This window comes from Carassius gibelio, chromosome B22 (genome assembly GCF_023724105.1).
Source record: "Carassius gibelio isolate Cgi1373 ecotype wild population from Czech Republic chromosome B22, carGib1.2-hapl.c, whole genome shotgun sequence".
Lineage (NCBI taxonomy): Eukaryota > Metazoa > Chordata > Actinopteri > Cypriniformes > Cyprinidae > Carassius > Carassius gibelio.
The window spans coordinates 9,219,868-9,242,577 of record NC_068417.1 but is presented as its reverse complement, the minus strand read 5'-3'; the positions used below and the strand labels follow the sequence as shown (position 1 = coordinate 9,242,577).

The 22,710-nt window shown below is 38.4% G+C and overlaps 1 protein-coding gene across 1 annotated transcript in view; it reads left to right on the top strand.

The window, feature by feature from the left end:
* LOC127987318 (uncharacterized) overlaps positions 1–21,464 on the top strand; it is a 140,328-nt gene extending 118,864 nt beyond the window's left edge. Inside the window, exons 4-6 of the mRNA XM_052589599.1 lie at positions 13,284–13,498; positions 13,798–14,094; positions 20,822–21,464. Of these exons, the coding sequence (XP_052445559.1) occupies positions 13,284–13,498; positions 13,798–14,094; positions 20,822–21,144 (835 nt within the window). The 3' untranslated portion in view covers positions 21,145–21,464. The remainder of the gene's footprint in view (positions 1–13,283; positions 13,499–13,797; positions 14,095–20,821) is intronic.
* Positions 21,465–22,710: the final 1,246 nt, after the last annotated feature.

Here is a 22,710-nt window from a genome sequence, read left to right as displayed (position 1 = left end):
ATGCTACCCTTGGGAGATATCATCAGGAAACATGGTGTTAGCTTTCACTGTTATGCTGATGATACACAGCTCTATATTTCTTCACGGCCCGGTGAAACACACCAATTTGAAAAACTAATGGAATGCATAGTCGATATAAAAAATTGGATGACGAGTCATTTCTTACTGCTAAATTCAGAAAAAACAGAGGTGTTAATTATAGGACCTAAAAACTCTGCTTGTAATAACCTAGAACACTGTCTAAGACTTGATGGTTGCTCTGTCAATTCTTCGTCATCAGTTAGGAACCTAGGTGTGCTATTTGATCACATTATTTCCTTAGAAAGCCACGTTTCTAGCATTTGTAAAACTGCATTTTTCCATCTCAAAAATATATCTAAAGTACGGCCTATGCTCTCAATGTCAAATGCAGAAATGTTAATCCATGCATTTATGACTTCAAGGTTAGATTATTGTAATGCTTTATTGGGTGGTTGTTCTGCACGCTTAGTAAACAAACTACAGCTAGTCCAAAATGCAGCAGCAAGAGTTCTTACTAGAACCAGGAAGTATAACGATATTAGCCCGGTCCTATCATCGCTGCACTTGCTCCCTATCAAACATCGTATAGATTTTGAAATATTGCTTATTACTTATAAAGCCCTGAATGGTTTATCACCTCAGTATTTGAATGAGCTCCTTTTACATTATACTCCTCTACGTCTGCTACGTTCTCAAAACTCAGGCAATTTGATAATACCTAGAATATCAAAATCAACTGCGGGCGGCAGGTCCTTTTCCTATTTGGCGCCTAAACTCTGGAATAACCTACCTAACATTGTTCGGGAGGCAGACACAGTTTGCAGTTTAAATCTAGATTAAATACACATATTCATACACATAACATACTAATATGCTTTTAATATCCAAATCTGTTAAAGGATTTTTTAGGCTGCATTAATTAGGTAAACCGGAACCGGAAACACTTCACATAACACCCTATGTACCTTCTACATCATTAGAAGAATGGCATCTACGCTAATATTTGTCTGTTTCTCTCTTGTTCCGAGGTCACCATGGCCACCAGATCCAGTCTGTATCCAGATCAGAGGGTCACTGCAGTCACCCGGATCCAGTACGTATCCAGACATGATGGTGGATCAGCACCTAGAAAGGAACTCTACTGCCCTGAAAGACAGCGGAGACCAGGACAACTAGAGCCCCAGATACAGATCCCCAGTAAATACCTTGTCTCAGAGGACCACCAGGACAAGACCACAGGAAACAGATGATTCTTCTACACCAGGTGTGCCCAACCCTGCTCCTGGCGATCGACTGTCCTGCAAAGTTTAGCTCCAGTAATAATCAAACACACCTGAACCAACTAATTAAGGTCTTCAGCCTCACTTAAAAATTAAAGGCAGGTGTGTTTGATTAGGGTTGGAGTCAAACTTTGCAGGACAGTCGATCGCCAGGAGCAGGGTTGGGCACACCTGTTCTACACAATCTGACTTTGCTGCAGCCTGGAATTGAACTACTGGTTTCGTCTGGTCAGAGGAGAACTGGCCCCCCAGCTGAGCCTGGTTTCTCCCAAGGTTTTTTTCTTCATTCTGTCACCGATGGAGTTTCGGTTCCTTGCCGCTGTCGTCTCTGGCTTGCTTAGTTGGGGTCACTTCATCTACAGCGATATCATTGACTTGATTGCAAATAAATGCACAGACACTATTTAAACTGAACAGAGATGACATAACTGAATTCAATGATGAAATGCCTTTAACTATCATTTTGCATTATTGACACACTGTTTTCCAAATGAATGTTGTTCAGTGCTTTGACGCAATGTATTTTGTTTAAAGCACTATATAAATAAAGGTGATTGATTGATTGATTGAAGAGCAACACAAGATTCTGGTCTTGGCCAGTCAGTAACAGCGCGAACCTTGACAGGGTCCATACTAATACCCTGGGAAGAAATAACGGAACCAAGAAACATGACCGATTGAGCGTGAAAGATACATTTCTCCACCTTGACAAAAAGACGGTTCTTTAATAGTCATTGAAGAACCTGTCTAACATGTTGCATATGAATTTGGAGATTCAGAGAGAAAATCTAAATATCGTCAAGGTAAACAAACACGAACAGGTTTAACATGTCTCTAAGGTCATCGTTAACAAGAGCCTGAAACACGGATGGGGCGTTAACTAGCCCGAACGGGAGAACACGATATTCAAAGTGCCTAAGAGATGTATTAAATGCCGTCTTCCACTCGTCACCCTCCCTGATACGTACAAGATGATAGGCATTGCGAAGGTCCAGTTTTGTGAAGTATTGTGCCCCCTGCAGGATCTCAAAAGCAGATGACATAAGAGGTAATGGGTACCGGTTCTTAACCGTTATGTCATTCAAGCCTTCTTCTTCACAAAAAGAACCCAGCCCCAGCAGGAGAGGTGGAAGGAATGATAGTGCCTGCTTTTAACGATTCTGAGAGATATTTCTCCAGAGCCTTACGTTCGGGAATTGAGAGAGAATAGAGCCTCTCGCGAGGAGAAGTGCTACCCGGAAGAAGTTCTATGCTGCAATCGTATGGCCGATGCGGAGGAAGAAATGTGGCCCGGGAACGACTGAAAACCACCGCCAGATCGAAGTACTCCTCAGGAACCCAAGACAAATCGCCTGGCTCCTCCTGAAAGACAGAAACATAAGATACGGGACAGGTAGCAGCCACAAGACATCTGACATGACATGACAAACCCCAAGAGAGTATGGAATTGTTAGCCCAATTAATATGAGGATTATGTTCAGACAGAGCCTGTTGGCGCAGTTCAAAGCGCTTCTCTACTCATAAGGTGGAATTGATCAGAGGATCAAGGCGATCAACACCTCGTCCCTTATCTTGGCATCAAGCCCCTCAATGTACCGGGCCACCAGGGCAGGCTCGTTCCATCCGCTAGACGCAGAGAGAGTGCGGAACTCCACAGAAAAGTCGGTGACAGTGCGTGTCCCTGCCGTAAGGAGGACAAGGAGCGAGAAGCCTCTGGGCCATGGACAGAATGGTCAAACACACGTAACATCTCCTCCTTAAACCGGATGTAACTGGTCAGACAATCGGCCTCGGCATTTCATACAGCAGTCCCTTACTCACAGGCTCTTCCCTTGAGAAGCGAGATGACGTAGGCTATCCGTGAGCGTTCTCTGGAGTAGGAAGATGACTGGAGTGAAAAAACAACCTCACACTGAGTCAGGAATGGCAGACATACAGTGGGTTCACCAGAGTAACATGAGGGGTTATTCACCCGCAGCTCGGGTGAATCCTGGAGGACAGACTGGGAAGCGTCCCTCTGAAGTGAATGGAGATGCTGCGTAAGATCAGTCACTTGAATGGATAACGAGTCCACCATTCGGTGAGCTGCGAGTTCCTCATCGTGCCTTCCCAGCAATGCTCTTCTCTACAGCAGTCTAGAAAGGGTGACTCCCAGTCTGATCCATTCCTCGTTGGTAGGATTATTCTGTGATGAGAAAGAGGGGTCCAGAGATGAAAGCAGTTACAGTCTTGTTTAATGAGAAAATAAGGATGTGCCGCATGGCTGACAAACAGAACTGAAAGATTCACTAAAGTAATTCAGGGTCCTTGACCGCTTCTTCAAAGGTGTAACTCAGGGTTTCAGCCAGAGACCCAGGCGGCTCTTAAACGGAGATACCAGGGGCACAGGTGAGAAGCGAAGTACTCTGTAACCCTCTACGAAGACCGCTGGGTACAGCACAGAAGTGGTAAACACAACTGCTATACTGAGGCTTAACGAGAAACACTGAATAGACAGAACAGGACTAGACTAGCCAGGACAATACAGTGAAGTAACGGTTACACTCAGCTCCGTTGTATCTAGGTATATATATGCTATGTTAGGCTAAACAAGTGTAACACCACACCAGCAGAGGGAGCCCTCGCCTGAGTACTGACTGTTCACCGCTCCCGCTTCATCTACAGTAACTTCCTGTTTAACACTATTTAACATGAGTCAGCGTGTTCCCACTTTGCGAAACAATGCCAGTTTACCTGCCTTACCAAGCGGTTTTCTATTGATTATTCTGACTGCCTGTTTGTGTATGATTCTGCCTTTTTTATGTTCTTGCTTCTTGGATTGCCCCATTGGGTTTACTGCCTGATTGGACTGATTACGGTACTGACTCTCTAACTGGTTTAACGACTCTGTTGATAAGATCTTTCCCTAATAAACTTCTGCAAATGGATTCTAATACTGCCTCAGGCTCCTCGTTACAGAATTCTTCGCCTCAACTGAATCCAGCAGAAGTTACAAACATGCAAGCAGCATTCACATATCAAAGTGAAGTATTAAAGGGGTACCAAGAGCAATTGGGTAAACTTCAAGTAGTCAACTAGCACTTGACGAACTACATCCAGTCTCTCCCATTAACCATGCCTAGAGCGGTGAGTTTCGCAGTATCCGATAAGCTTGATGATTCTGCTGATCGATGTAGAGGCTTTGTTCGACGAGTAAAAATTTAATTCGATAACCAAGAAGACAAGTTTAATTCTGACGATAAGAAATGTGCCGTCATGATGTCACTGTCATCTGGAAAGGCGATCGACTGGGCTGCAGCCGTTTGGGACACTGATTTGTGATTTAGACGATTTTTTGACTTCTACATTCAACAACTACAAGAAGTGTTTGAATATCCCACAGAGGGCAAGGATATATCAACCCAGCTTCTGCAAATGTCCCAAAGTAACAGAACAGCCGCTGACTACGCCATCTTGTTTCGTACACTCGCTGCTCAGAGTGGATGGAATGATGTTTCTCTCAAAGCTGTGTTCCAGAAAAGCCTCAACGTTGACCTCTATGATGTCATGAGACAAACCCCACGAAGAAGGCATTTGTGAGAGGTTCAGCCTGTTACATTAAGTGTTGCTCAAGCCTTACCCACATCTACCACCAAGTTCAATGAGGAGCCAATGCAATTGGATTTCGCCAACCTCTCAGAGGGTGAAAGAGCAAACCGACGCAAACGTTGTCTTTGTTTCTACTGTGGTGAACCAGGTCATCGATGTCAGGGATACCCACACAAGGCTCAAAACTCCACGATGGTAAATCTGGAACATTTCTCAGTACCTAGTAACCAGTCTTTCAACCTGCCCTTAACCTTACATATTGAAGACATGTACATCTCATTAACATCCATGATTGTCTCATTGTCGCATTAAACCTCATCCATAAAGATATCATCAAGAAATATAACATACCCACTCAACCATGCAATCCACCTATCATGATTAAAGCCATCAAAGACACTTCAATGGGTAATGGAATAGTTCTACAGAACAAGTCATTAACCCTTCGAGTTGGTTTGTTTCACCAGGAATCCATATCTCTCTATGTCATCGACTCTCCCAAGCACAAAGTCATCTTAGTATTTCCATGGCTGTCAGTTCACGACCCCGTCATTTCATGGCATCAGGGTGAGTTGACCAAGTGGTCTACTTTCTGTGAGAGTCACAGTTTTTCCCAAGTTCCCCAACTATGTTATATGACTAGCATAGATAGTCCCACAAGTACCAAGTCAGTTAATATCCCTCATATTATGATGACTTGGCAGAAGTCTTCAGTAAAACCAAGCCTACACAATTAACACCTCACAGCTGCTGTGACTGTTCTATTGAGTTACTCTCCAATGCAATGCCTCCCAAAAGCAGAATTTACCCATTATCCAAAACTGAGACCCAAGCCATGGAGGAGTATATTGAGGAAGCCTTGAGTTCAGAATTAATTCGGCCCTCTTCGTATCCAGGTGCAGCAGTATTCTCCTTTGTGGAGAAAAAGGATGGAGGACTGAGGCCATGTATTGACTATAGAAGATTTAATAACGTTACCATAAAATTTAGATACCCCCTGCCACTGGTTCCTTCAGCCCTCAAACAACTCTGTGAGGCCACTATATACACCAAACTCGACCTATGGAGTGCATATAACCTGATCTGAATTAAAGAGGGTGATGAATGGAAAACTGCATTCCTCACCACTAGGGGGCCCTACAAATATCATTAGTCATCGAGGTGTTAAGATGGATGAAACCAAGGTCAACGCAGTAACAGGATGGCCACACAGCCGTCTACTATCAAAGAGGTTCAAAGATTTCTGGGGTTTGCTAATTTCTACACTGTAAACCCTGATAAGTTCACAGAACATTTAAGTGATGATAAAAACGTTTTTTTTTACATAAACTTAAAAAATGTAATTCCAGTTGCCTTAAATTATCTCAGAGTTATCTTAAATAATTATATTTCTGAACTTATAATTAGGGAGTAATTCACTCATAATTTTATCATTTTTCAACTCCTATAATGTGGGAAATACACTCAAAATTAGGCTTTTGCTGTCCATCCTCAGTCTAACCACAGGCTCTACTCTTCACCACAACGGTAACACTACAAATCCAACATAACATAAACCTTTGTAAAATCTAATATAACACAACATTTATGTATTAACTTATGACCCTCTATGTTAATCTTGTGTAAAAACACACAAAATAACACTTAATTTCTAAATTTATTTTCCTTGTTTTCTGATGCAAAGCATGCTGGGAACTAGAAAACACAATCATTTTAAGTTCACCTCACTACAACAAATTTTTGAGTTAACAGAACTTATTTAAATTAAGTCCAATGAACTTTCGTTATTATTTGAGTGCAATTAACTAATTTCATTTGATTAATTTCACTGTTCGGTTTTACAGTGTACAGGTGATTTATCATAAATTGCAGTATGATTGCTTGACCCTTGACCTTTCTTTTAAAAGGCAAACCTTTGAAACTTAAATGGAACGAGGAGGCCACTGAAGCATTCAATACTCTGAAGGCAAGGTTTACCACCTTGAGGGAGCAGTCCATCCCTTCCAGGTGATTACTGACCACAAGAACCTGGAATATATCAAAGGCTCCAAAAGACTCAATCCACGCCAAGCTCGCTGGTCACTCTTTTTCACCCGATTCCAGTTCACAGTGACCTATCGTCCTGGCAGTAAGAACCTCGAAGCAGACATCCTCTCTAGACAGTACGACCTTTCCTTCGACAGCCATACCCCTGAAAGCATACTCCCCTTGTCTGTAATCATTGCCCTGATTACCTGGGATATCATGGAGGAGACATAGTGAGAACAGCTCAAAAAACCAGCCCCTGCTAACTGCCCACCTAATAAACACTATGTTTCACAAAATCTATGGCACCAGGTAATGCAATGGGTCCACACATCTGTCAGCTCTGGCCACCCTGGAATATCCCACACATTGCATCTGCTATGCAACTGATTCTGGTGGTCCTCAATGATTAAAGATGTTACTGCCTATGTCAAAGCCTGTCAAGTCGGCAGCCATATCACCCTGGAGCCCAAGACCGGTTGCCCACTGAAGCTAAGCAGGGTTGAGCCTGGGCAGTACCTGGATGGGAGACCTCTGAGAAAACTAGGTTGCTGCTGGAAGAGGTGTTAGTGAGGCCAGCAGGGGGTGCTCACCCTGTGGTCTGTGTGGGTCCTAGCGCCCCAGTGTAGTGATGGGGACACTATACTGTCAACAAGCACCGTCCTTCGGATGAGACATTAAACCGAGGTCCTGACTCTCTGTGGTCATTAAACATCCCAGGATGTCTTTCGAAAAGAGTAGAGGTGTGACCTCGGCATCCTGGCTAAATTCACCCATTGGCCTCTGACCATCATGGTTTCCTAATCATCCCCATATCTGCTGATTGGCTTCATCACTCTGTCTCCTCTCCACCAGTAAGCTGGTTGTGTGGTGGGCGTTCTGGCGCACTATGGCTGCCGTCGCATCATCCAGGTGGATGCTGCACACTGGTGGTGGATGAGGAGATACCCCCTGACTATGTAAGCGCTTTGAGTGCCTAGAAAAGCGCTATATAAATGTAATGGATTATTAAGTCTGTGCCCAATCCAAGACCCCCAAGGAATTGCCACCAGCGACATTCTGGATCTTTCCCTCAAGGAGGACTGTCAGACTGTTAGAGGACGAGCCAGACCAGATCAACCAGTGCCACGACCACGGGGACATCCGCACTGAGTGCCAGGTGGTGCTCAGAGGGAGGGGGATTCTGTAATGCCACGCCAGCAGAGGGAACCTTCCCCTGAGTACTGACTGTTCACTGCTCCCTCTGCTTCTACACTCACTTCCTGTTTGACACTGTTTAACAGAGTCAGGGTGTTCCAACTTTGTGAAGTATTGACAGTTTACTTGCCTTACCAAGCGGTTTTCCATTGATTATTCTGACTGCCTGTTTGTGTATGATTCTGCCTGTTTTCACGTTCTTGCTTCTTGGATTGCCCCATTGCATTTACTGCCTGATTGGACTGATGTTTGTGTTTGATCTTTTCGCCTGCCTACTCGTCTCTGCCTTTTGGACTGCCCTTGTGCATATTGAAAGATCGGATTGCAATTATGGTACTGACTCTCTGGCTGGTTTAACATCGCTGTTGATAAGATTTTTCCCTAATAAACTTCTGCAAATGGATTCTTATACTACCTCAGCCTCCTTGTTACAGCATTACTTGTTATAGCACTTGTATATCACTGCTCTTTTGTTGATTTTGATTGCTTCCATTGTCCTCATTTGTAAGTCGCTTTGGATAAATGTGTCTGCTAAATGTAAATGTATATAATACGAACATATGCATGTATATATTTAATAAAAACATGTTATGTTTATATATTAAATATTTTAATATAAGATATATAAATATGTAAATACATGTAAATATTTTCACTAATATACAGTATATACAGATAATAAATGTGTGTGTGTGTGTGTGTGTGTATTCTGTATTGTGCTAGTATATATGTTTATAAAAACTTTTATTTTGGATGCAATAATTGGCGATTAATAGTCTGACAGCATAATTTGTGTTGTCAGATGATTTATCCCCATTAATCACATCCAAATTAAAAGTTTTGTAAACATATGTGTGCACTGTGTATATATAAATATAAACATTTATGTATATTATGTATTTATTTAATAAAAAAAAAAAAAATTCTTAACCTGTTAACTGTCACTCACATTTTTGAAGATAGACTTGAATGTGCATGATACAAACCTAAATTTTTATAATTCATGACTGAAAACATTTTGTAACATGATTTTGATGTACCATTTACATGGTAATGCAATGTCTGATTTTAAAATGGGTTTTAAAGCATGAATTTTGAGATTTAATGTTTTCAAGTGATACATAACATAACTGATACAAAAGGCAACGAGGAAGTCTTATTTTTAAACAAAGGTCAAAGCTCCTTTTGTAATGTAGATTTCTGAGGGTGCACTCTTGTCATAAATTAATGTATTACTTTTCCTACATAATTTTTAACAAAACATATTGGTAAAATCTATTTTTGGGAGTCTTAGACCTTTCCAACGATACACTGTAAAAAATTTTGCCGTTAAATAACAGTAATTTTCTGGCAGCAGGGGTGCCAGTAAAGTACTGTTAATTTACAGCTCTTAACCATTAATTTACCACTCTTATTTTTTTAACAGTATTTTACCGTAAATTCTACCATGGAAATTAACTCCACTCCCACTGCTTCAAACAGTTCGAGTTTTTAAAACTAGCATTCCTACGATGTTAGTACTATGAACATATTTCATTTGAGTCCACTGAGAAGGAATATTTCTTACACTTAATGTGCAGTAATAAAGTAACTAAATACATGACTTTTACTCAAATCACTGCAGCTCATTGTCAGCTGTATTACACATGTATGTGATGAAGTACTTAACACAGAGATCAGCACTGTATCAGCGACTCCACATTTACTGCCTTTATATAAAGCAGCAGAAAATCTGAATTTGTGGCTCATCATTGACTGAAGCACCGGCTCTACTCTCCAGCACAATGGTGAACAACAAAACTACATTAAACTAAACGATCTCTCTTGTGCAAACACACATTAATACAGTCAAGTTCAGTATTTACTCTCATTATCAGTGTATGACTTTGCCTATTTTTTTTCTATGGATGTTCACAAATATTTTAGTTAAATTAACTTTTTTTTCATTTGGTAAATCTGACGTTTACATTTTACAGTATATTACTGTTTTTCCTTGACTTGACGGCGAAAAACACTTTTTTTTGCTGGCAACCATTAATTTACGGCAAGAAACAGTAGAAAAACAGTTATTTACTGGCAGCAGGGGTGCCAGTAAATAACTGTTTTTCTACAGTTTGTTTCCTGTAAATTAATTACAGTTTATTACTGTTAAATTATGTTTCATGCTGTTTTTTCTTCATCTTAAATCTTTAACCCTTTAAACCCCACAAGAAAATCCTCAGTTTTAAATGAACACTTATAATGTGTGCACACTACAGAGTGTTTGAGTAACACTGAATCAGTGAAGTTAATGAGATAATTCGGTGATTAATTGATGATTGAGCATTAGTGATAAACACCTGCAGAATCACTGAAGGAAAGAGAAACACAAGATCTACAAATGACTTCAGCCACAGCCTTAAATGAAATCAACTGAATAAAAGAATACATCAAATCTCTCAAGATCTGATTAAACAACTACTAAAACAGCTTCACCAGATTCACATTACTAACCAGACTGACTTTATTTCTGTCAGATGTCTACAGAAGAACTTATGGAGAGTTAAATAGGTTTAGGTGTTTTTTTCACTACCATGATGGAGATCAGTGTTTACTTTAGTTGGGCTCTTGAACGTGACTTTTCAACAACTAAGGTTTTTTTTTTTTACATGCTGTAACAATGCGCCTTTGGAACCTGTTATAGCAAAACAAAAGTACACAGAAGAAAAAAAATCTGATATTGTTGTTTATAGATTGACAAGAACAAATACTATTATTTCTGATCTAATCCCGTGTCTCTTCTCTTATTGAATATTGATACTACGGTTAAGAAAATTTCACTCATAAAAAAAAAAAAACCTTAGCTGAAATTTAGACAGAAACATCAAGAATCAGCGTATGAATCACAACAATGCCTGTTAGAAACAACCATAATCACTTGACTATCAAAATTAATACTGCTGTAACAGATGCATCATAAAGATACAAATACAGCAATAAAACAAAATTTAAAGTGCAAAAGTCAATGGTCAGGAGCCCAACTAAAGCAAACACTGATCTCCAAAATGGTGACGCTAAACGAAACAGTAACATTATCATCTAAATCTCTTTAATTCTCAATAAGATCTTTTGATCTCTGTTCTCTGATCTGACAGAAATAAAGTCAGTCTGGTTAGTAATGTGTGAAGTTGGTGAAGCTGTTTGTTGATCGTTTAAATCTTTAGTTGATTTCATCTAAGGCTGTGGCTGAAGTCAGTTGTATTTCATGTGTTTGTCTTGTTATGTTTTTTTTTCTTCAGTGATTCTACTCATTAACAGCAGCTGTTGATCAGTGTCTGAATTCACTCATTAGTGTTCATTCTCTCTATCAGGTGAACTATATTAGTAAACTCATGTGGAATAGTGAATGAGGGTGTAGGGTGTGATTTGAAACACAGCCGCTGAGTGTCGACTTTGAACGTTGTTAATTTACGATATATAGCAGCAGGCTACTTCTCGAAAACGATGAATATTACCAAGAATGCACTGTTTTAATGAAAAACAGTATTTTACTGTCGAAATTTGGCCGTTTTTTTACAGCGATTTTTAACAGTGTATATAGTTTGTCAAGATTAGATTAGACTTAATTGTAATATAGTATAGTCAACGTAGGCGTCCCGGGGTGACAATTAACAGGTTAAATATAAACATTCATGTGTGTGTATTTATAAATACATAATAAATATACAGAGTATATACACATATTATAATTTTGTTATGGAAAATGTATTGTTTGCTGGGCAGCTATAGACGGGGACCCGCCTGACTCCATATTTTATTTTGTTTTAGCTAATTTAACTCTGGTTGTGATTCAAACTTTGACTTAAATTGCGTCAGACATGCTGTTTGCTGATCGTCTGAACTTTGCCTGTCCTTTTGAGTTTGAAAACACAAGATCAACAAAACTTTGTTTATTTTCTATGATGTAAAAGAGGATGGACATCTGAAAGTAAACTGAGATGAAGGTTAGGGGAGGATTCGCACAAAACCAGATAAATATCACAGTTCTCTCATATTTAAGGATAATATTGTCAGCTTTTCAGTGAACTGATGAGGGAAATGGCAATCAAATTAGTTTTGTTCTGTTTGTGTTTCTGGCGTCTGGATGGTGAGTTTGAAATGTGTTTTTATGCCTTCACTTATTTCTGTTCTGATATAATGTAATAAATTAGTGGTTAGATTAGTCAGAGATAATTTTCTATTTATTTATTTATTTTTTTACTGTTAAATCTAATTCAGGTGTGAACTTAGTTATTAGTGATTAAATAAAATAAATATGAAGCTCAAATACCCAACAGCATTAATTTTAGAGTGACATTAAAGATTAAAGTAAAAGCATCTTCATTTACACTAGTGGCTAAAAGTGATGTCTGGAGGGGATTGGTCTGTTTGTTTGTTTGTTTGTTTGTTTGTTTGTTTTTCATTTCTGCAAGTGTCAGACTCTGTTCTATGTTTTGTCTATGCTTTGTTTTGTGACTCAGTTTCTTTCTCCCGCGTCATTGATTTAATCCCAGGTGTTTCCTGTGTTTCCATTGACCCAAATGTGTCTAGTCTTCCCATCACCCTGTCCTGTATAAATAGTTTTCCCTGTGTTCAGTTTAGCGTCTTGTATTGTTCATTTCTAAATGTGCTCCATGAGTTTTCTTTGTTATAAATGAACTTCTCTGGATTGATGTACTCTTCGTCTCCCTCCGTTCCCTGCTCCACACTCCACTCAGTAGTGCACCCCTGACAGCAAGCTGGAATGAACCATCAACATATAAGGAAATATATCATATTTTTAAATATGAGGAAAGAAAAAAAAAACTAAAGCATAATCAGATAATAATATTTTGTTGGTTCTCTCTTGTCTCTTTCTTTCTATGACAGCTTAGCCAAAATCTATGTCCGCAAAATGGCATGTTTCATTTTATTATCATTAATAAAATGATTGACTCCTAGAAAAAACAATTTGCGTACAAAAGCAATCTTAATAAAGTTTGAAAAAGTCATTTTTAGTAGACATGACATGACTTTTGACCACTGCTGTACCTACTGTACACTGTGTTATGCAGATGTGTTTGGTCGGGAAATGAAGTTAATGAAACCGGGAGATTCAGTCACTCTTAACTCTGGTCTTACTGAAATGAAGGATGATGATGAGATTCAGTGGAGGTTTGGATTGGAAAATACTTTACTAGCTGAAATCAATAAACAGACCGACAGCATGACTGTATATGATGATGTTCTTGATGGGAGATTCATAAACAGACTGAAGCTGAACAATCAAACTGGATCTCTGACCATCACAGACACCAGACATGAACATGCTGGTCTTTATGAACTGAAGAGCAAGAGTGTGATGAAGAGTTTCTTTCTCAATATCATTGGTGAGTTAAATTTATGGCGCATCATCTATGCACCTGAATAAACAAACAATCAAAAAGTAAGGGAATACTAGAATAATCAAATATCTAAATTAATAACATTCTGTATTTTATAGTCATTTGAAATTGGTGTCAGTTTAAAAATCAGTCAGTTATTAATCCAAACACCATTTCTGTTCGTTTATATAATTCATTTCAAATTTACACTTCAAAAGTTTTTCTTCAGTAAACCATCAGATAAGACTCTGAATCTGTGATGAACCCTGTTTCTGTTTGTTCTCTGTGTGTTTTTGATAATGTAGATGAAATATCAATGAAGGAGGGAGATTCAGTCACTATAAACTCTGATCTTACTGAAATAATGGACAACAAGATTCAGTGGAGGTTTAGAAGTGAAAACATTTTAATAGCTGAAATCAATAAACGGGCCGACAGAATCACTGTATATGATGATGTTCTTGACGGGAGATTCAGAGACAGACTGAAACTGAACAATCAAACTGGATCTCTGACTATCACAAACACCACAACTCAACATGCTGGAGCTTATGAACTAGAAATCAATAATGAGAAAAAGAGGTTCCTTCTCGCTGTCTATGGTGAGTTAAATATTTGTTCCATCATTTTTATTTGTTCATCACCAGATATTATATTATTCCACTTCGACACACTGTTTTGCTTTTATTGTCTGTTCCAGTGCTTTAAGTGCGCCGGTACACACCGGTACTCAGTACTGCCACTTCCAAATATAGCTCTTGAGATTACCGCCACCTCTCCGTGCGCTCCAGAACGTACTTTTACCTTACTGGTACGCTCATTTGGACATCTGTTTTAATAGAGGTTTTAATCTTTTGCCTGCACTGCCGCTTTTCAGAGCGCCATTCACAATGCAAGCTTCCCAATTCATCCCACCAAGAACAGAGACTACATTGCCCATACACCCTTAAGTTTGAAGTGAAAAGCGCATGCGTCACTTTTGCCGCTTTCAGTAACGACTCAACGTGTCCGGAGAGGGTGTGTGACACACGCACGGTGAACAACCAGGCGGCAAGGAAGTCGACCGGAAGTTGAAGTCGGCCAGGTGCCGCCATCTTGTAGCAGAACTTCACTTGCATTAGCATCCCATTGACATCCCATTCATATTGGTGTCACTTTGACAGCGAATAACTTTACATCTGAGGCGTTTAAAGACGTTTATGGCCCCATAGAAACAGTTTTTGTAAAAATAGGCTAAATCTTGCATCATAACCACTCGACTCTCTGTCTCTCTGACTAGACCGTATGCGAAAGCCCGATTGGATGTGATGTATTCTAATCAAAACTATCGGTGCGAGGTCAGAATTACCAATATTTTGTTAACATTAACATTATCCTTTAAACACATCCTTTAAACACTATTTCTGTAAAATGGTGGTTTATAATACTTATGGCAGAAATAATTATTTAATAATTGTTAAACCATTATTTACGTTGATTTTTATTTTGGGGGTCACCTGATTTGTGGCGATGCATTCATACATTAACTATGTTCATTATGTAACCCTTTTCTTAACCCTGGGGGTTCATTTTAATGTTTCTCAAATAAGATAAAACCTGGATTCCCGGCAGTTGAATGGTGAATTGGCCGGTATTTTTCTTTAAATGAAAAATTTAAGTATCTTTTCCCTATACCAATTATACAATACTTTTACTATAATAATAAATTAAATAATTATTATTTATAGTTTACTAGAAATTAGTACCTTGTTAAATAAATTAACTTGCCAAACTCCAAAGAAATACCAGAATACCAATGTTAAGGGGAAAAAAATAACAAATATTTATTTATTTTACATTAATGTACTAATCCCCTTTATAAGGAAAAAAAAAAACAAGGAACCACTTTTTTTATATATGAAGACAAATAAACACTTATACCCAGTGGTATGTAAATTACTCTCTTATGTTTTTTTTTTTTTTTACTTGCATTTTTTTTAACCTTTTTCCTTTTTTCTACTTTAAAACACTGTCCTCAATCAGCATATAAGTTGACAAATTCAAAACCCTGTTAGATAGAGGCTAAACACTTTTCTCCTGAAACAGGTAGATCAATAGGTAAAATAAAACAATATTACTTTCAAACCAATTAAACACTTTAAGAAAACCCACGATTCACAACATAAGGTTCATAAGGTCAATAAGAACAGCTTTACACAAGCATTCCTGACACGCGATGAATCCAGTTGATCCACGTCCCACGATGACGAACTACACAATCTTTCCAGTCCCGGAAGAATTCTGAAGTCCACCACGAACGTCCGATAACTTCAACCCAGTTATTGATCATGAATTTGAATGTCACTAGCTGTTAAGCCCTGATCACACGTCTTGACTCAGCACTATGACTCAAAGATCACGAAGAAGATAACAAAAAAATTAAAAAAAAACACTTCAAATAGCAAAAACAAAATAAACCACACGTCGTTTCTCTACACTTTGGGCCTTATATTACACAGAATATATTAAGTCTCCAAAATGACGCACTTCTAACACAAGCAGTCAAATTACCGTTTGTTTGTCTTTCCGCCATGTGCAATGTGTGATGCTCCTCCCCTTCACGTAACACACATTATGACGCAAACTAATAATGCTCAACAATCACTGGCCAGCAATAGTACATTTACATTCAATGCGATCTCATTGGATAAGAAACAAAACATTTAGTTATATCACATTGAAATGATATTGAAATGTGAAAACAAAAAAAAATGAAAAGCACAAATTTCAATATTTTAAAAATACTTAAAAACAAAAGGCATATTTATTTTAGGGGTCCCTACAATTAAAATTATTAATTTTACCATGGTGAATATGCCAAGGTAACGGTTGCTGCACGACCAGTTTGAAAGTTCTGCGCCACTGCCGCTAGAGGGAGAAATGCGACAATCGTGCCCGAATGTCGTGTGCGGTGGAAAGGGGGCTTCTGAGTACTAAAACAATATGGTCAGAATCAGATGACTCGCTGGCTGACACCCCACCAAGCCTGAATGATATCGTTGCAGGTCAGACGCAAGCTAAATAAGTAATGCCATAGCTCTTTCAGTTAGGGGGACCAGACATCCCGAAAAATTCTGGACAGTCCCGTAATCTAAACTGTTTTGCCAAATCCCGAATCTGGCCCTAATTGTCCCGAAAATTATACTAAAGCAAAATCTTGAGTAGTTATTGTCTGATAAACATTAAAAACTGTCCGCGGAGGTTGAGTCGTCCTGCAACCAGCCCCGACGGCTGCTCATTGGCTGCAGCATCTTTTTCCTAAGTTCTAAAAAAAATACCGTAGACGGCTAGGCACGAATTTAGATATTCATTTATCTAATTTTTCTATATGCACAAAGACAATACGACCTTTTTGTCCCCTTTTAGTTTTAAAGCTTGATGAAGAGAGTGCAAGTTGCTGCAGCTGTGAGGAGGACAGCGATGTGATGAGGACAGAGTTCATGATTTTAATGTTGTTGTTTCTTGTGGCAGACTAAAGAGTAGCGACAGACGGTTGATCTTTGAATAAAAATGTGTTTAGTTAAGGTTTGAAATTCATTATCTTTTATTATAGGCTACGAAGATGAGACCCCCCCCCCCCCCCCCCAGCCAATCTCATGTGGTCACCCTATTCTAAGGGTATTTTTTCAAAATCCTTTTGCCAGTGGTGGACAGTAACGGAGTAGCTTTACTTCGTTACTGTACTTGAGGACATTTTTCAAGTATCTGTACTTTACTGGAGTAGTTTTATTTTGAGTAACTTTTACTTTTACTTCACTACATTCCAAATCATAAGATCGTACTTTTAACTTCACTACATTTCATAAAACATATCGTTACTCCCTATAACATATCACGTGCTCCGACACGCAGAAGCGGTGTCTGATTCATCATGAACGAACTGAGTCTTTTCAAAATAAACTTTAATCGGATCGCGAATCGCACCAAACGATTCTTTTACGAATTAGAATGATCCGATTGCAGCTGTTCTGGAGTCGACCACTCACTGATTCAAATGAACCGTTAAGTGCGAGTCTACAGGTTAACACCTGATGGCTTTTCTACTGGGCTTTTGAGTTACAACAAATGTGTTTTAGAAACACACAGTTATAACAGCCAGAGAAAAGACTAAGACAGAGCTCAAGGGTCAAGAGCCCAACTAAAGCAAACACTGATCTCTAACATGGTTACTTCAAATGAAACAATAAATCAACATCTAAACCTTAGTTCATTCTCAATAAGATCTTCTGTAGACATCTGACAGAAATAAAGTCAGTCTGGTTATTAATAAGTGGAGCTGGTGATGCTGTTTGTGGGTTGTTTAATCAGATCTTGAGAGATTTCATGTATTTTATTTCAGTTGATTTCATCTAAGTCTGTGTCTGAAGTCAGTTGTTCTTGTGTTTCTCTTTTCTTCAGTGATTCTGTTTGTTAACAGCAGCTGTTCATCACTAATTCTCAATCAGCACTTAGTTAATCACTTAATTACTTGAATGCAAAGTTTTAAAACTTACATGGTTTAAATCAAGGCAATCTGTTTACTCAAACGGTTTGAGTTAAGTTAACTTGTCGGGGTTTACAGTGCAGTGTACCATGACATCTGTTTTTATATTGTGTATTAACAGTAACGTTATACGTATGTATATTGTTTGGATTAACTAGACGAGTAACGTTAGACAGACATGAATGTTTATTCATAACAGTCCTGAAAATAAGTAAATATTGTAGCTGATGCTAAATGTCTAGCTAACAAGCTTGCTGGTGTTAACTTGAGGTAATTTTTATAAATAATGTCCAAATATTTTTATTCAACCACCTATATATATATATATGTATATAGATTACACCCAATAAAGGACAAAATAAAGGATGTGATGTTCAGAACATGGTAACTAGTAATTATCAAAGAGGGGAAGAGATGCACCCCGTTTGGCCAGGGGAAATTTTACACCACAGACAAGGTTTGAGAAGGAAAAAAATCATTATGAAAATATAATTATATTTTCCTTAAAATGTTCTTCCTAACTTCAGGCCTTATTATCATGTCATATATAACTGTGATGTTCTGTAAAACCACAAACTTTAAAACACTTTCACAGATCACAGATTCCAAAATAATATTTGGTAGCACAACTATTAATAGTTCTAATAATAAATCATCATATTTTCATTTCTAAAGATCATGTGACACTGAAGACTGGAGGAATGATGCTGAAAATACAGCTGCACATCACAGAAATAGATTATATTTTAAAGGATATTAAAATAGAAACCATTATTTTATATATTTTATTTTGATAATTTAGAATTATTACTGAAATACAACCTTTTTTTTGTTTCAAACAGTTCAATGAACAATAATAAATGAAGTACCTGGAGCTGACAATGAAGTAAATGTATAATAATTAGCAAAGATGATTAATTTAGCGCTGTAAACGCCCGTGTGAGGGGCGGAGACGCGCCGCAGAGCGTCAGACGCGCGTGAGGACCAAACACAGCAGTAGGAAACTTCACTCCTCTTATTATTTCTCTTTTACTATAGCGATTTATTTTTAGACACGTGATCGAGTCTTTCATAGATTTGTAGAGTTATTAGAGTATAGAGTTAGAGAAATTGAGTTTTTTTTTTTTACATTCTTTGGTCGAAGTTTTCAGATCGGAGCCTGTTCGCGACTCTATTGATTCAGATCGGCACTTCGGAGCATGTTCGCGACTCGGTTGATTCAGATCGGCACTTCGGAGCCTGTTCGCGACTCGGTTGATTCAGATCGGCACTTCGGAGCCTGTTCGCGACTCGATTGATTCAGATCGGCACTTCGGAGCCTGTTCGCGACTCGGTTGATTCAGATCGGCACTTCGGAGCCTGTTTGCGACTCGGTTGATTCAGATCGGCACTTCGGAGCCTGTTCGCGACTCGGTTGATTCAGATCGGGACATCGGAGCATGTTTGAGAATTTTTTTAAATTCAGATCTGGACATCGAAGCAGGAAGTGTTTGTCAAACAGTTAATTGGTGATAAATGAATATTTGGACTTGAGGCTTTTTTTACTTGTCGATTCAGCATGTATGGACCCACACACAAAGGTGGACAGACTCTAGACTTAATCATCAGTAGAGCTCTAAACTTTTCATCCATTGTTATTAAGGACGTTATTCATAACCGTACTGAAAATAAGTGAATATCGTTAGCTGATGCTAACTGTCTAGCTAACAAGCTTGCTGGTGCTAACTTGAGGTAATTTTTATAAATAATGTCCAAATATTTTTATTCAACCACCTATATATATATATATATAGATTACATCTGGGGAGAAAAGAAAGGATGTGATGTTCAGAACATGGTAACTACAGTAATTATCAAAGAGGGGAAGAGATGCACCCCGTTTGGCCAGTGGTGTTTTTACACCCCAGACAAGGTTTGAGAAGGAAAAAATCATTATGAAAATATAATTATATTTTCCTTAAAATCTTCAGGCCTTATTATCATGTCATATATAACTGTGATGTTCTGTAAAACAACTAACTTTAAAATACTTTGTTCTTACTGGTGAAAATCAGATGGTCATCTGTTTTCTCTCAGGTACATCACAGTGTAAGCTTCACAGTTAACATTACTCTCATCAGTGTAGTCCATATCAACAACAAAAATATATCTTGACTCCATATAGTGGTTATTTTGGAAAAAAATCCCAGGTATTTTGAGCAGTAGGATTATAAAAAAAAAAAAAAAAATGAGCTAATATAAAATTAAATTAGCCTATATAAAATTGCAAACATCTATCTTTCAGTACTTTTTTACTAAAGTACATAAAAAGTTTAGTACTTTTGTACTTTCACTTGAGTAAAATTGAAAAAGGAGTACTTTTACTTTTACTGGAGTAATATTTTATTATACGTATCTGTACTTTTACTCAAGTACTTGATTTGTGTACTTCGTCCACCACTGCCTTTTGCACATTTTATTTATGTTCAGTAGCTCTTTCTAGCTCAAGCAAATCCACAAACTAATTAAAGGATTTATTATTTTTATAAGGTCGTCTGTTGACTGATGTATATAAAACCCCTTCAATATAGTTGTTGTTACCTCGGGGGATGAGGGGAGTCATCAAAAAAAAAAAATAGGCTATAATAGAGTACTGGCACCTCTTTTGGGCCACTTAAAGCACTGGTCTGTTCTGTTATTTTATATTATTATTCTTTTGGAGATTACATTTCAAACTAATTACTAAAGTAAACAAACATGAAGGATTTAAATTGTATTACTCTGTGACTACCCATTTTCTGTTTGTTCTCCATGTGTGTTTGATCCAGATGAGATATCAGTGAAGGAGGGAGATTCACTCACTATAAACTCTGGTCGTACTGAAATAACAGCGGGTGAAATGTTTTTGTGGTTGTATATGAATGAAATTACTTTTATAGCTGGAATCAACCCATGGGTAAACAACATTACTGTATATGATGATGTTGTTGATGGGAGATTCAGAGACAGACTGAAGCTGGACGATCAAACTGGATCTCTGACCATCAGAAACATCACAACTCAACATACTGGACGTTATGTATTCCTGACAGAGAAAGGACCGATAATTCAGTTATTAAAAGCTCTCAGTGTTTCTGTCTATGGAAAGTAGAGAGCAGATCAAGCTCATGTATGATCAAGTATCAAATGCAAATGTTTGTCATGGTCAATACTGAAGATTACCAAAGATGCTAGCATTCAGTAATTTTTTATATTTGATTTCAAATATTCCTCTCTTGCATTGTTATTATTGCACACATTCAGTTTGAAGGCTTTGTCTATTTATCTGTCAGATTAGACACACAGATCTCACTTTTCTGTCCAATTATAATAATTTATTACATTTGTTATGTCGAGCACCTCCTTGAGGAAAACTAAGGTAAGCAGTACATATAAAGTTTTACATGATTAAAACATTTCATTATACGTAAATGTTTACATTATTATTATTCTTATATAGATGAAATGTCGTTTTTATTACTACTAAATTTTTATTTTTGTAACTCTGCAAGACTTTCTGAAGCAAATCACATATACATCTAAAAAATTACAAATTGTATGATTGTAATGAATAACGTAGTGTGACGGCTGGTGAATGGACAGTCTGGAAACAATAGCGAGTTAACAAAGTTTAATGAGATGATGAGATATTGTACAAAGACACACAAAGACGATGATACGGGAACACTCCAGAGGGATGATAAAGGCGGTGAGAAGTCCAGATGGTAATGGAGTGCAGGTGAGGAGTCCGGGTGTTGACGGCGTGAGGCAGCAGGAGAGAGTGGCACAGGAACTGCGGGTAACAGAGCCAAAGGTAAGTGTCCGTGGCTGAGTGATCGTGGCGGAGAGTGGATGAGGTTCTGGGGAAACACAGACATCCAAATGCAAACTACACAGAAGCCAGACGGGGGTAAACACAACGACATGAACAACGATCTCACAAACACAAGACGTGAGACAAGCCATAATATAGGAGATGAGTAATGAGTGGCAGCTGTTGCTGATACAATTAACAGAGACGCCCACAACTAATCAGTGCAGAGGCAGAACACGCAGAATTCACCACAAAGTGTAAACAACCCGAGATCACGGTTTACCAACCGTGACAGTAGCCCCCCCCCCCCCCCCCCCCAAGAACTACTCCTGGAGTTCCCAGAAGGGCCTAACTGCTGATTGAATTCATCAATAATTAGGCCGATTTTAGCATCGATTCACCCCTTCCGACAATCTTAGGATGCTCCGATTATCGTAAAATAATCTGATAAAATATTCCTGCCGTGCATGGTGTGTTAAGACTGCACTCCTCTGCTCGAAAGAATGTCGGGACCGCTCCGATCTCCAATCTGGGATATCCAACATGTTGGATTTATTTGGCCCGATTTCTTCTCGTGTGTGGTGTCCCCCGAGGACAAACAAACATGCAGCCTGTGGACTGTGGCATGTAGCCAATCAGAAAGCGAGGTGACGAGGCGATGAGGAAGTACCGGGAAACATATAAAATAACAAATAGAAATAAAGTCGATGGGCATAACTACATCCAAAACTGCAGTCCACCAGAGTACATGGAAACGAATATATGTACGTTTATTTCAACGGTTATTAATCTGTGTAGTACGTAACAACATTTCTATGAGATAAAACAACAACTTATAAAAAATAAATAAATAAATTAAAACAA